This window comes from Gadus macrocephalus, chromosome 16 (genome assembly GCF_031168955.1).
Source record: "Gadus macrocephalus chromosome 16, ASM3116895v1".
Taxonomy (NCBI): Eukaryota; Metazoa; Chordata; class Actinopteri; order Gadiformes; family Gadidae; genus Gadus; species Gadus macrocephalus.
In genome coordinates, this window is record NC_082397.1 from 6805437 (window position 1) to 6819765 (window position 14329).

At 47.6% G+C, this 14329-nt stretch overlaps 1 protein-coding gene across 1 annotated transcript; it reads right to left on the bottom strand.

Moving 5' to 3' along the window:
• Positions 1 to 3647: 3647 nt before the first annotated feature.
• LOC132474955 (sodium/calcium exchanger 2-like) lies at positions 3648 to 14031 on the bottom strand (the record flags this gene model as incomplete). Its single annotated transcript, XM_060075900.1, has 6 exons — positions 3648 to 4077; positions 5069 to 5332; positions 7552 to 7651; positions 9713 to 9834; positions 12672 to 12689; positions 13797 to 14031. Coding segments are annotated over 6 exons (1116 nt in total), but the record flags the coding sequence as incomplete, so codon positions are not given.
• Positions 14032 to 14329: the final 298 nt, after the last annotated feature.

A 14329-nucleotide genomic window follows, 5' to 3' on the forward strand; every position in this document is an offset into this window, starting at 1 on the left:
ACCTTACACGCAATTAACAGGTTTGATCCTACCTCATAATTTCATGGTTAGGTCATGACCTGTCTTAGATATATAATACAGGTCCTACACATGGGTGAGGGTTGGGGGTGGGCAGTTGACTCTGGATGGATTATAGTTCACATATACCGGTTTAGGACTTTCCACTCTATATTGGGGTGGTTTTACACCAACTGTACCCTAGCATTGTGCTACACAGGACACAATGGGGTGACATCGTCTCAGCAGAGAAGGGATGTAAGTTTCATCCAAATCTCTGATTTAAATCAGTGACCTGAATGAACGTGCCTAAAGGGTAATTCGGGTTCTGGTGCATGTGTATAAAAAAAAAAAATGGTGGACATAAACGATAAAAAACCAAAAGAGGCAAAGTTTGGAAAACCAAAGGTGTTAATATCCTATTAGTGTAGTTTTTGACGTTTAGTTATTAGGCATTCGATTAGTATCCTGTGTAATAGTCATTTTTGTTTTGTGTGGGTATGGCTAGGTAATGCTGCCGGATGATCTGATCTACCTACGAGTGATGTTAGAGGTCACTGTGACCTGAGGGTTTCTCTCTCATGATGATCATCTAACACTGTTCCGCCTCTTACTCGGACTACCCATGCATATTAGTTGGAGTTAACCATGCCATAACCATGCTACGATAGTCTTGTCAGGATGCATGCCACAGAAATGGATTCATGGGAATCCCATGGATTAGGAGTCATTACCCACATTACCGACCAAAGCTGTCAAGCCACTAAATTGTGATTTTCAACAATTAGCCCTAAATCTGTCCCGTTGTGGACTAAGGTGGCCCCTAGTATGGTTTAGCAAACACAAAATATCAGCACAAGAGTTTGGAGGCTTGTAGCCCACAGTTGTTCTGTGAGCTAAGGAGCCAATGATATTACAAATGTCCTTGGTAGATGAAGAAAAGTGTAACTTCTTTCTTCTCTCATTATTTTCTCTTGATGACCAGTCTTGAAGATTAAACTGTCACAGGTGTGTTTGCCATGCGTTTGAGAGTAGGAGAACTTCAAAATGCTGATAGCTTATTGGTTACTGTCCACTGACCTGGAAACATTACCCAATGAGGTTCATGTATTTACATATCACTATTAAGTAGACATGAGGGGAGGAAAAGTTACATTTGTTGGACCCTTAGTTAGCATACACATTCAATCACTCACTATTCCTTTTCACTGCCTAATCAGGCAATATATGCGTGGATATATATATATATATATATATACACATTTTAAATAAAAATTAGCATCTCCAATATAATATTATCTTTGTATAATTCTAATATTTTGAACAGCCAGAATTGCTAGGAATTAATTTGAATTGTATTAGTGTAGTTGCAGTGTTTAATCTTAACAGGGTAAACAATGAGGATTAAACCGGATTAGAACAGGCACATGTTTTTTCTCTGTAGCTTTAAAATGAGCTCTCAAAACGTTGTCCTTTGTAACATCAAATTAGCGTGGAAAAATATTAATCAGTTACAGAATACAATGCTGTATTATAACACTGTTATATTATCAATGTTAGCTAATCTTTTATCTTTGCTGTGGGATTCATTTAACAATTTCCTTGCCTAACCCGTTATGTGGCAGGGAAAATGTAATCACCTTTAGAATAATATCAGTGTTGATTAAAAGAGCTATAATTAACTTTGATGCCTGACTTCCATAGGCTGCTAAATTAATATGCTAGCAGCCTAAGTATCCTTAAACAAATTTTGATGAGACAAACAACAGAATCGAATTCATTGATCTCAAATCTAAAAGCGTATAGATCACTGTTGGAACCTAAATGTTAAACCCTCTACTGCTCTAATTCTCTACTCTGCTTCTCTGCTTCAAAGATAACAAATGTTTGGCTCAGCATCAGTGGACAGCAACTCACTTTGACGGACTAAAGTGTGACCATTCTCAAACACGACACCATATTTACTCAACGCTAAATAATCACTTCAGATCCGGAGTGCATTTCCTGCACACTGAAAAGGGAGGGGGATATTAAGAGGATGAATCTGGATTCCACACAGTCTTGGGTCCAGTCCCAGTTCAGTTACGTTGAAATGTGGAGGAGTCCCTAGTTCAGGGAAGGGATGGAGTCTGAGAGTATATGTGATGCATGTCACAGGAAATTAATCTTACTGTATTTACAGTCTGTACATTAGCTAGCAGTGTTGATTCAGTGTGCTGTGTTGTGTGCAGTGTGTCAATGTACTGTGTTAAGCAAGTGATTCAATTGTGTTACTCTATTGTGTGTGGTGTGTCAGCACATGGCATGTCGTGCGTTGATACACCACATGCAGCCCGTGGTCGAGTCCGACTCTCGGTCAATGTTATTCTTGTTGTCTATCGAATGCGGTGATATCTATGAGCTCCAAGTACACCAGTATGTAAAACAGCCCGATGCAGGGCTCCTTCCATCCAGACAAACATCTTCAGGCCTTCCATTAGGTCCACGCTCGTCTCACATGTTGTTTTTGTAAACATTGCACTCCTTCCCTCTCCTCATCAAAGGTTTGTTTGGACAGAGGCCAACGCAGAACCGTGCTGAAGAGGGTGTTTAAAACACGGCTGGTTGAATGGACCAAGGGGCATTCTTCTTTCCTCAGTGCGTCGGCTGAAGGAACTGTGAGTTCGGCTCCACTTTCCTTCATCGGCACGGTAGCAGAACTAATCAGGGTAGATGGATGTTGTCTGAATCCTTTGCAGTGTTTAAACCCTTACCCTAATCTCTCCCTCATGAAACCTACTCAGCCTTTCTTATCTCTGGCGCTCTTAATTCTTCGTATTTACTCTTCCATGCACAAACTAACCGCCACCCCTCCTCTGCCCTGTGTTAACACAATGTGTGTGTGTGTGTGTGTGTGTGTTCAGTGTGATTGTTGTTTACTGAAACTGACTAAAATAAACTCAAACGGATAGAAACAATTATTTAACAGAAATAATAAGGTAAACGGTAGGCAGGGGTGGCCCTTCCTCCTGACCTCGCTCCAGTGGACCAAGACCTGGGTCATTTCACTAGGTGGTGGGCATGGGTTAATGAATGGGGGACAGAACACCTGTGATAAGAAGAGCAGAATGGGGATCTTTCAAACTAAAACTTTTAAAAAAAATCTCAAAGTGCATAAAAAATAGAAATGTAAAAAAGTAAGATAACAGTGGTGTGTGTGTGTGTGTGTGTGTGTGTGTAAAGTCTGCGGGGTCCCAATGCACAGGGGGCGCGACGGAGCGTGAACACCATTAACCGTAGCAACCGTTCCCCGGGCTACACTGAACAATGGGGATGAGCGTGGAGGATATGTGGCTGTTTCACTCCCTTTCTCCCGTTCTTTTCCCCTCTCTCAATTACTCTCTCCCTGTTTCCCGCTCTCCCTACATTCTTCTCTCCCCCTCTCCTCTCTAACCTCTCCCTCTCTCTCCCCTCCTCTCCTCTCTCCCTCTCTCCACTCCTCTCTCCCTCTCTCTCTCCCCTCCTCTCTCCACTCCTCTCTCCCTCTGCCACTCTCCCTCTTCCTCTCCACTCTCCCTCTTCCTCTCCACTCTCCCTCTCTCCCCCTCTCTCTCTCCCCTCCTCTCTCCACTCCTCTCTCCCTCTGCCCCTCTCCCTCTTCCTCTCCACTCTCCCTCTCTCCCCCTCTCTCTCTCCACTCCTCTCCACCCCTCACTCCCTCCCCTCAGAAGCCCTTGATGTGGCAGTAGGCCTCCAGGCTGGAGAAGAAGATGTAGAGGAACCAGAGGCCGAGGAACAGCAGGCTGGTGGCGATGCGCGAGCTGCGGGGCCCGCCCAGCTCCCCGCCGATGGAGGGCCGGCGCCGGAACAGCAGCACGCCCATGGTGAAGAAGGCGAAGATGGTGAAGAGCGTGACGGAGAAGGCCAGCGAGCCCGGGTCCACGCGGAACTCCATGCCCTTGGAGGCCCAGTAGATGGCGGCCACCGACCACGCCACGCCGATGCCCAGGAACACGTTGACCGCGTTGCTGCCCGTCACGTTGCCCACGGACGCGTCGGCGTGCTGGTCCTGCGTGGCGGCCACCTTGCTGGCGAAGGTGTCTGGTGGGGGGGGGGGGGGAGACCGGTAGGGAGAGGTTAGGGGGTTACAGGGGCCGACCATGGAGACCCTTCATTCATGAGTGCGACGTACATCCTATATTTATCTGATGCTCCCGCATATCCCGTCTGGGATCAATAAAGTACCGTCTCGTCTAACATGTGAGGCGGACACAGCAGACGAGGCCTTCAGGTTCGGTCCTTTGGCGGATGCTCTATACATTGTGACACACGGGTGAGTGGTAGGGTTGGAGTTAGGGTGAAGGCTTAGTTATGGTTCCACGTCGACGCAGCGCAAGGGGGTTTACACAAAGGTTTACACAAAGGGGGTTAACCTTGCGTCGAGGCGACGCGGCAGCAAGGGCTGTGACAGCTCCGCCAACGTAAACCCCGACGCGGAACCGAATCGGGTTCACGACTGCGTCGAAGCGACTGAGGGCCGATTTAGGGTCGTTTTAGACGCAGAGACGTAAGCACGTAATTTACACAAGGGACTTGTTTTAGACAAGTTTTGATTTACGGTTCCTTTAAGGTTCCTTAAGGATTGCGCGTGTTGCAAGGGGATTCTCCGCCAGAACAGTAGGGGGAGCAACAAACGAATCTGTGGGCGTGGAAGTGGAAATCGTGAGACTCCTGAAAGGATGTGGTTAGCTGGCCAATCACAGTCTTTGCGAGCTGCGTAGGGCCGTAGTGTTTTAGTCGCATAGTCAGGAATTTTGGGCGACGCACTTAAGCACGTAAGGGGGGATATTTTACCGCGCAAGGGGGGGTTATGTATCTTACGTGCTTACGCGTTACGTCTAAAACAGAGCATATATCGGCTTTGAGTGGTGCTTGTGTCGCGTCAACGTGGAACCATAACTAAGCCTTTAGGGTTAGGGGGAGCAGCAGCATACGCTCAACACTGAGCCACTGAGGGCTGCAGGAACTGGCTTCTGAACAGCCGGACCAGGCGGAGGAGAGTCACTACTGGGGGGTAAAGGTCGGGGCTCACCCGGGATGGAGGTTCCCAGGGCCACGAACACCACGGCGGTGACCGAGTCGCGGAGGCCCACGGTGCAGCCGAAGTGGGACGCCAGGTCCCCGATGACGGCGGTCAGCAGGCCGATGACGGAGATGGACACGCAGAAGCACGCCCAGCCGTTCCAGTACTCGGTGGGCGGCACGCAGGCGAACAGCACCTTCCAGAACACGGTAATGAAGTGCATGACGTAGTCCAGGCAGGAGGGCAGGTGCTCCTCGTCATCGTCCTCGTCGCCTGGGAGGGAGACGGCGGAGGATGGAGGAGAGAGAGAGAGGGACGAAGGGGAGGAGAGAGAGGGACAAAGGGGAGGAGAGGGGGAGGAGGATGGAGGAGAGAGAGAGAGGGACGAAGGGGAGGAGAGAGAGAGGGATGAAGGGGAGGAGAGGGGGAGGAGGATGGAGGAGAGAGAGAGGGGGACGAAGGGGAGGAGAGAGAGAGGGACGAAGGGGAGGAGAGAAGGAGGAGAGAGAGAGGGACAAAGGGGAGGAGAGGGGGAGGAGGATGGAGGAGAGAGAGAGGGGGACGAAGGGGAGGAGAGGGGGAGGAGAGAGAGGGACAAAGGGGAGGAGAGAAGGAGGAGAGAGAGAGGGACAAAGGGGAGGAGAGGGGGAGGAGGATGGAGGAGAGAGAGGGACAAAGGGGAGGAGAGGGGGAGGAGAGAGAGGGACAAAGAGGAGGAGAGAAGGAGGAGAGAGAGGGACAAAGGGGAGGAGAGAGAGGGACAAAGGGGAGGAGAGAGAGGGACAAAGGGGAGGAGAGAGAGAGGGACGAAGGGGAGGAGAGGGGGAGGAGGATGGAGGAGAGAGAGGGACGAAGGGGAGGAGGGGGGAGGAGAGAGAGAGGGACAAGGGGGAGGAGAGAGAGGAACAAAGGGGAGGAGGGGGTGGTGGGAGAGTAGGTCGAAGATTCAGATATTAGTTATATATAGATCAATATGGTATCACTATAATTGAAATGGTACTCATACACAAACGCATGGTCAAAAGCAAGTACAATCAAATTGTATCCAAAGAAGGCCATGATATAGAAATCTCAAAGTATAACTGCTTGAAAATGTACAATGCAACGCTCCAAATTATTCACTTTGGCAGGGAGTAAGTACTAGACGTAATCAACTAAAGTATTAACGTAATACTGAGCTCGCCGACGAGACACATACAGAAAAGAAGATGTTGTATTTAATTAACCAAATTGACACTGCGATCCTTGAAAAATATTAGAATAACAAATATTTGCATAGCAAGCTAATTAACCACTGAGCTGATCCTTCTTTGATAACTAATGGACAACCACGACACTTGAGGCAGTTTGTTTTGCGTCGAAGCGCTCATTTAATGTCCCTTAACTGTAATGAATAATACCCTCCAATAGAGGGCGGTATTTACCCATCCAAAGAACGATCATATTTTAATTTACCCTTTTGCATTCTCCTCACAGATCTACATTTTAAATCCGCATTTCAAAAAAACGTTATGAATATGTGGTTTATATTCCAAACACATAGTGGCTCCAAGCGCAGTTTACCAAACAGGTTCTCAGTTTTACTTGAGTCTTAACGTTGTTGGTATCAGAATATTCAGAAATTGAATCACTTTGCACGTGACTTTGGCTGTGTTCCTTTTATGAGTCCTCCATAGCAGTGTCATCAGCGCGATGGAAGTGCAGTGAACTCAATCAAGAGCCGACCGTAGTTACCTTGCTCGAAGGGTAACACTAGATCCGGCCAAATAAGTCGGAATACCAGCGTGAGGCTCTTTAATGGATATGGATAGCGCATATATGTGTGTGTGGGTGGTTTTGTGTGTTTCCATTTGTGTGTATATTCAAGTGTGTGATTACTTACTGATTACTTGACAAATTAAAGGTGGTGTCATTAAATGAAATTAATCAGCCAGTGGCTGGAATTTCAATTTCACGCATGCAGGTGAAAATATCACGCATAAATTAATATTTAGACTTTGTTACAACTGGTTATTCTTCTTTGACTGCCACAAAAAAATGCAAACTGCTAAATACAGTTTCCTACCTTTTCACTCACACACATAGGTGCACATACACACACACAACCACACACACATGCATACGCTTTAAAAGACACACAAACACACACACACACACACACACACACACACACACACTGTCAAACACACACACACACACACACACACACACACACACACACACACACACACACACACACACACTGTCAAACACACACACACACACACACACACACACACACACACACACACACACACACACACACACACACACACACACACACTGTCAAACACACACACACACGCACGTACAAACACTTTCAAACACACGCACATACACAAGCGGTCAAACACACACACACACACACACACACACACACACACACACACACACACAGACACACACACACACACACACACACACAGACACACACACACACACAGCGGTCTCACCGGCGCTCACGGTAACCGCCTCCACGAACTGCTCTCTCCAGGAGTGTGTGCCGATCACGAGCGCCAGGTTGGTCTTCTTAATGAGCTTGTCCACAGTGCTCTGCCAACCAGAAGCCAAGGAAACTCGTGGTTAGCAACCAATCAGAAGACAGGAAGGCTGGAGGCCGGGTCCACATTATAAGGCCCGGGTCAACAGAGTCATGTGGATTGTTTGGGAGCTAGATGGACTCTCCCATGTCGTAGTCATCCACACACACAGATGTGGATGATGTTTCTGATGAAATCCTCATCATATCAAGAGATATAACATAATATTTTTGCTGATATACCTAAATATTTGCATATTTTGTTTTTGGGAATGAGGATGGCCAGCCAAGTTTGGTGATCCGAAAGGTTATACATGCTAGTAAACACACATTTGGTTGTATTATATGTACTATGTTTGAATTGATTGATTTAAATGATTTCAGTCGGAAATGTGTTACCAGGTAAGGGACAGGAAGAGCACACAGTGTCGTACGCACCGAGCCGAATATAGAACGAAACGTGGGCAAACCAAAAATACAATGAATGCAAAAACAAAATCTGCAGGTGAAGTATAAATAAGCAGCCCGCCGAAGGATACCTAGCAACCCGGCTCGTCTGCCCTTTACTGGTCTGCTGCAGCAATTCCATCTTTAATAACGCACATAAATAAGGTAGGAATAAAGATGAGGAAACCAATCTCTGGATATGAGAAGGCCCCCCTCTGATGAGGAGTTTCAGTCAACACAAACGTATGATATCCCCGTTTACGATGAGTGCCCTGACCCTATAACCTCAGGCTCAGGCGTTCTCTTCTTTGGGATTGATTTCAATGTAAAACTCCATTCACCTCCATGGTTGTTTCCTCTGGCGCTATATATCACGAGGTACAGAGGCAGTTTTATACCCGCGGTTGGGTCAAGATTCTAAGGGAGGTAATGGGAGAGCGGGGCCGTGAGGGCAGCGAGTGTGATTGGTGTTCAGTGTTTGGGTATCTCGCATTCGCTCATCACCAAACATTGGCGATGTTTGCTTGCCCTGTTTCTTTTCGACTCGGTTCAATGCGCTGAAAATGATTATTTGTCAGTTTACAGGAACCAGAATGTAATTGGAGTCAATATTTGCCTTGGACTGAATCTTCTGTCTGCGCTCTCGTTAAGTATGGGACTTAACGGTCGGGTTCAAAGTAAATCCAGCAATCCAAATATGAAAATGAAAAAGGCTTCATTCACAACGCATGCAAGCATCACAGAAACCATGCACTGTAATGAGCCTCTGTCATCATCCTCCGCCGACTGAAATTCAACTGCAAACGACGCCAATCTTTCATCATTACGGAGCCATATTTAAAACACTCCCCATTTCAGCCTTTGGGGAGGATCTGGAGCAGTTGGCGTCCTTGTTCCCAGGCTCAGCGTGTTCATAAGGCCGAAACAGAGGCTGAACTAACATGTTTACACATTGACAGGCATCGTGTGGACAGGGCTTGCGATGCGGTTCTCTCAGTGTTTACCGATGTACCAGATATTCTTCCAATTAGGTTTAGACCGTGTTTGGCTCCAGGTAGGAGGAGGAGGAGGAGGAGGAGGAGGAGGAGAAAGAAGCGTGTACGTGCCTCAACAGCCAGACCGCTGCCTGGCAGGGAGTGAGCTGATATATCAAGCGCCCGTCGTGGATTTGAATTATTCAAATCCACATTCCAGCTGGGCTGTGAAAGTGGGCTGCGGCCGCCTTGGTTCACAGAGGAAATAGCGGTGGTGCGTTCATGGTGCGTGGTGCGTTCATAACGCAGGGATGGTAACAGTCCAGCCCGGAGTAGGACCGCCTTGCCTCACTTAAAGCCTGGGCTATATATATACATATGGCACAGAGCTCTTCTATATATATACAGCACGCACCAGGGCGAAAGGGGGATGGACAGCGCTGTAGCACCTATTGAACGGGCTCTTCACACGAAAGCTAAAGCGACTAGGCAGATCAATGGGGCTGATGGATGATCCTTCCACACGTCTGTATCGCCTCAGACTGGAGGACTCTCCACCCCAGGGCATTGGCCAAGAGGTCAATGCAAGAGGATAACGTATGGTGGTCATTGATTGGTTGATTGGTTGCCAAATGCAACCGCGTGATTGGCTACCTTGAACTCGTAGGACTCCTCGATGACCACCTCCAGGCGGCTGTGCTCCCCCAGGATGGGCTTCCCCATCTCAGCTATCCTGCGGGCCTCCTCCTCCTCCGCACTCATCTGGCCGTCGTCATCTGGGAGGAGGGGGAGGGAGGAGGGGGGGAGACGGGAGGAGGGAGGAGGGAGGAGGGAGGGAGCGGGGAGGGAGAGGGGGGGGAGGAGGGAGAGGGGGGGAGGGAGAGGGGAGGAGGGAGAGGGGGGGAGGGAGAGGGGAGGAGGGAGGAGGGGGGGAGGGAGAGGGGAGGGAGGAGGGGGGAGGGAGAGGGGAGGAGGGTGGAGGGAGGAGGGATGGAGGGAGGAGGGAGAGGGGGGAGGGAGGATGGAGAGGGGGGAGGGAGAGGGGAGGAGGGAGCGGTGAGGGGCAGGAAGGAGGAGGTGGGAAGGGGAAGGGGGAGTGGATAGGGAGGTGGCAAGAGGGATTGGTTGGGAGGGGAGAACGGGGGAGTGCAGGGGGTGGAAGGAGGTCGGTAGGTAGGTGCAAGGGGAGCCAGGGCGGTGGGGAGGAGGTGAGGGGGAGGTAGGGAGGTGGGAACAGGGAAGGTGAGGGGTGGGGTGTTGGGAATAGAGGAGGTAGAGGGAGAAGAGAGGAGGTCAGATGTGGAAGGAGGTCGACAGAGCAGGAGGAAAGGGGGAGAGAGGGAGGAGAGGTTAAGGGAGATATTAAATAAAGAGCAGCGGCCTTAAGAGATCGAAGTGGAGACTGCAGCACATTGCGGCACCAATCTATAAATCATAACTTTATTAATAATTCAGGACGAGTCAGCATTTTATTTCCCACTGTATCATTTGTGTGCATTAAATCATGCATGTATTTCTGTCTGTGTGTATTTGTGCGCACAGTGTGTACTTTTTTTTTTTTTTTTTTTGCATGAAATGGGGTGTGATTAGGAGCGTGGGCAGTGGAGAATGATCTTGCAAGGTTTTTTTTACACTTTGCGAGTGTATGTGTGTGTGTATGTATGATTTTGTATGTATGTGTGTGTGTGTATGTGTGTGTGTGTGTGTGTGTGTGTGTGTGTGTGTGTGTCTGTGTGTGTGTGTGTGTGTGTGTGTGTCTGTGTGTCTGTGTGTAATGGTGGCTGTAAAGAGCAGTAGGGCATGAAAGCTTCCCTTCACTTCAAAGAGGACTCTTATTGCGAAGCATCCAGCATTAAGAAGGATTTTTAGTCACTTACTGTACTAATGTCACACACACACACACACACACACACACACACACACACACACACACACACACACACACACACACACACACACACACACACACACAAACACAGGTTAACACAACAAACAGACATACACACAAACACACAGATACACACACAAAAACCGATTGACACAAAAACTGGCCCACACAAGAACATTTTCAGCCTTTTTTTTTAATACTGCAAATTCGTGCCAAACTGCTGTGAGACAAACCACACATTAATGCACACAAATAAACACAAACATCCTCTAAATAGTAAGACGCTCTTCTCTCCACACTACAGTATTCACCAACAGTCCCGTCTTCCCTGTTCACCCTGTGATACTCCACATCCCCGATGCTCTCCTACACACCACAGTACTCACAAGCGGCCTCTTCTTAACTAAGCGCAGCTGGGGCCAGCAGGGATCTCCATCTACACAAAGAATTTATCAACTTTTTCACCTTCTTGAAAATGTTCCTTACCCCCTACCATCGTCTGAGCCTTCTAACAATCCTATTGACATTCAGACCAGTCCACCGCACAGCAGGGGATTCCCCTTCAACCATAAACCAAAAAGCTCTGGTTTACCTTGTGATAAAGGCCCCATAAATACATTAAGGCCAGTAAAACTGTGTGTGTTTATCTGGGCTATGTGTGTGTGTGTGTGTGTGTGTTTGTGTGTGTAAAAGCCTTTAACTCCTGTCCGTCGGTGTCCTGTATGAGGTTCAAGCGGGCAGCCGGGCTCTGATCCAAATGTAAACTAACTCCCGCGAGCTAAGCTATCGGGGGCTGTAGCATGTGTTGTAGCACATGGAGAAATGCATAATGAGGCAAACGGGCCTTAGCAAGAGGGAAGCTCAGTGTATGGCTATGGATCTCGCTCTCTAAACAAGTATACACACGCACGCACACACACACACACAAACACACACACAAACACACACAAGGACACAAATAAACACACAAACACACATACACAATAAACACAAACAAAAACGCACACACACACACACACACACACACACACAGAAACACACACACAAACACACAAACGGACAGAAACAAAAACACAAACACACACACAATGAGCACAAACAAAAACGCGCACACACAAATACACAACCAAGCACAAACACGTACAAACACAAACCCACACAAACAACATGATCCGCCAGTGGCTATAAGCAGCAGCCAATTACAGCTCCAGTGTGCTGTTTCAGTAAAACCAAGGAATGTAACAATACGTATTATTATCAATGTGGAGAAAGAAATAGAAAGAAAAAGGTATGTAGAACGAATTGTTGGGTAAAAATCCATATTAAGAACTGTTAGTTGTATGAACGCTTTTGTAGACATCAACACCAACACGCATCATGCCAACATGTGAACATGTGAAGGCCAAGCAGTCAGCAAACCTTCACGGAGTCATGGTTGGGTGTTTTCCAGCCATTATGTGGATTAGACCATCGGCATTACCCAGAGCTAATAGCTAACGAGGGAACGCCACTGGTTAAGTGCAGGGCTTGAGCCAAAACATGGCATGGTCCTGGAGTGACAACCAGGGACTTCGTTTGTGAGCACATATCAGGCAGGGATTAGATGCATTGAACCTGTAATGGTTCTATTTGCCGGGTTTTCACACCCTTCACTGGGAGGCATATCTGGGGTAGGTTGGGTTTGGCTGAACTGCTGTGGGCTTCATAACACAGAGATGATCTTACCTTGGTTGAGCAGCAGAGCTGTAACCAGGAGGAGGAAGATGAGGAGAGAGACGATGAGATGGAAAGATGAAGAGGAAGAAGAGGAGGGAGGAGAATGGGGGGGGACAGAGGAGAGATTAAAACAGGAGTGAGTAACAGAACTGACAGAAGACAGTAGTTATTATGACACAAACAAACATACAACAAAGAAACAAACACAGGATTTATATATATGGTTATTTTTTCGGAGATTCCTCTCTGCTTCTTGGCAAGGTAGACTATGTGGCTTTGTAACCAGTAAATATAACTCACTTTCCTATACCCATCATTGTATTCCCATGTGTTTCCTGTGTGTGTGTGTGTGTGTGTGTGTGTGTGTGTGTGTGTGTGTGTGTGTGTGTGTGTGTGTGTGTGTGTGTGTGTGTGTGTGTGTGTGTGTGTGTGTGTGTGTGTGTGTGTGTGTGTGTGTGTGAGTGCACATTGTTAGGAATGTGTGTCCTGGTGGATGCGTTATCACCAGGGGACTCTAATCCCGATTCCCCTGTCCTCTCTCTAAAAGGATCTCTTCTCTACGGGCCATTGTCGGGGCAGAGTCTGAGCGGCTGGTCCTTGATCTGGCGACTCCAGAACCCTTTGCACAGCGGGTCATAGAGTTTCAGAGAGAGACTGCTAGAGTGCTTGCTTCTAATACGGCTCTGTGGCCATAGATCCCCTAGCCCAGGCAGAAGAGATACGGTATGAGATGCGTTATGTGTCACGTCGTCCATGTGTTTAATCTCATGTTATGTCATGAACACACAGAGAAGCGGAGGCATAATGGCGGTGGACCACAGATTTCATACAACATATGAAACAGGAGGAAGAGGAGTTGAATGCGGAGGGTTTTATGAACAAGAGATTTAGCGTCCGTTGTTTACTCTGTATTTATTTACTGACTGAAGTGATTTAGGTCATTCAGCAGAAGCTTTTATCCAAGAAAAATTTGACACAATCGAAAATATATATTTAATGAAATAGCAGCAATAAAATGTAGCAGTGTGTGTGTATGTGTGTGTGTGCGTGATCTTTGTGTGTTTGCCCGTGTGTGCGAGCATTTGTGTGATCTGTGTTTGTGTGCGTGTGGGGTAGTAGAAGTGTGCCACTGACCTGAGATTCCTCTCTTGAGCCAGCGTGGCTCCTCCAGGACAATGAAGAAGTTCTCGTGTTTCTCATACTCCTCATCATCAATGATCCTCAACAGGATGGTCTGACTGCACACACACACACACACACACACACACACACACACACACACACACACACACACACACACACACACACACACACACACACACACACACACACACACACACACACACACCAAAAAACTGAAATGAACTTGCACACATTATTTTACACGTGCACATTACACATGCAGACAAACATATCTTGGAAAGGTACTTTATCAACTGGTAATGTAATAGCCCCCTCCTTCTGCAGTTCATAATGTGTTCTGTCTTCACACACACGCACGCACGCACGCACGCACGCACACACACACACACACACACACACACACAAACAAACACACAAAGATCCCACACATATATAAACACAAACATATTGATCAACAGCAGCTGCTGAAAGAATCAGGGCATGAAGCAGCTGGGCAGAGACAGGAAGTAGAATCAATAATTGAC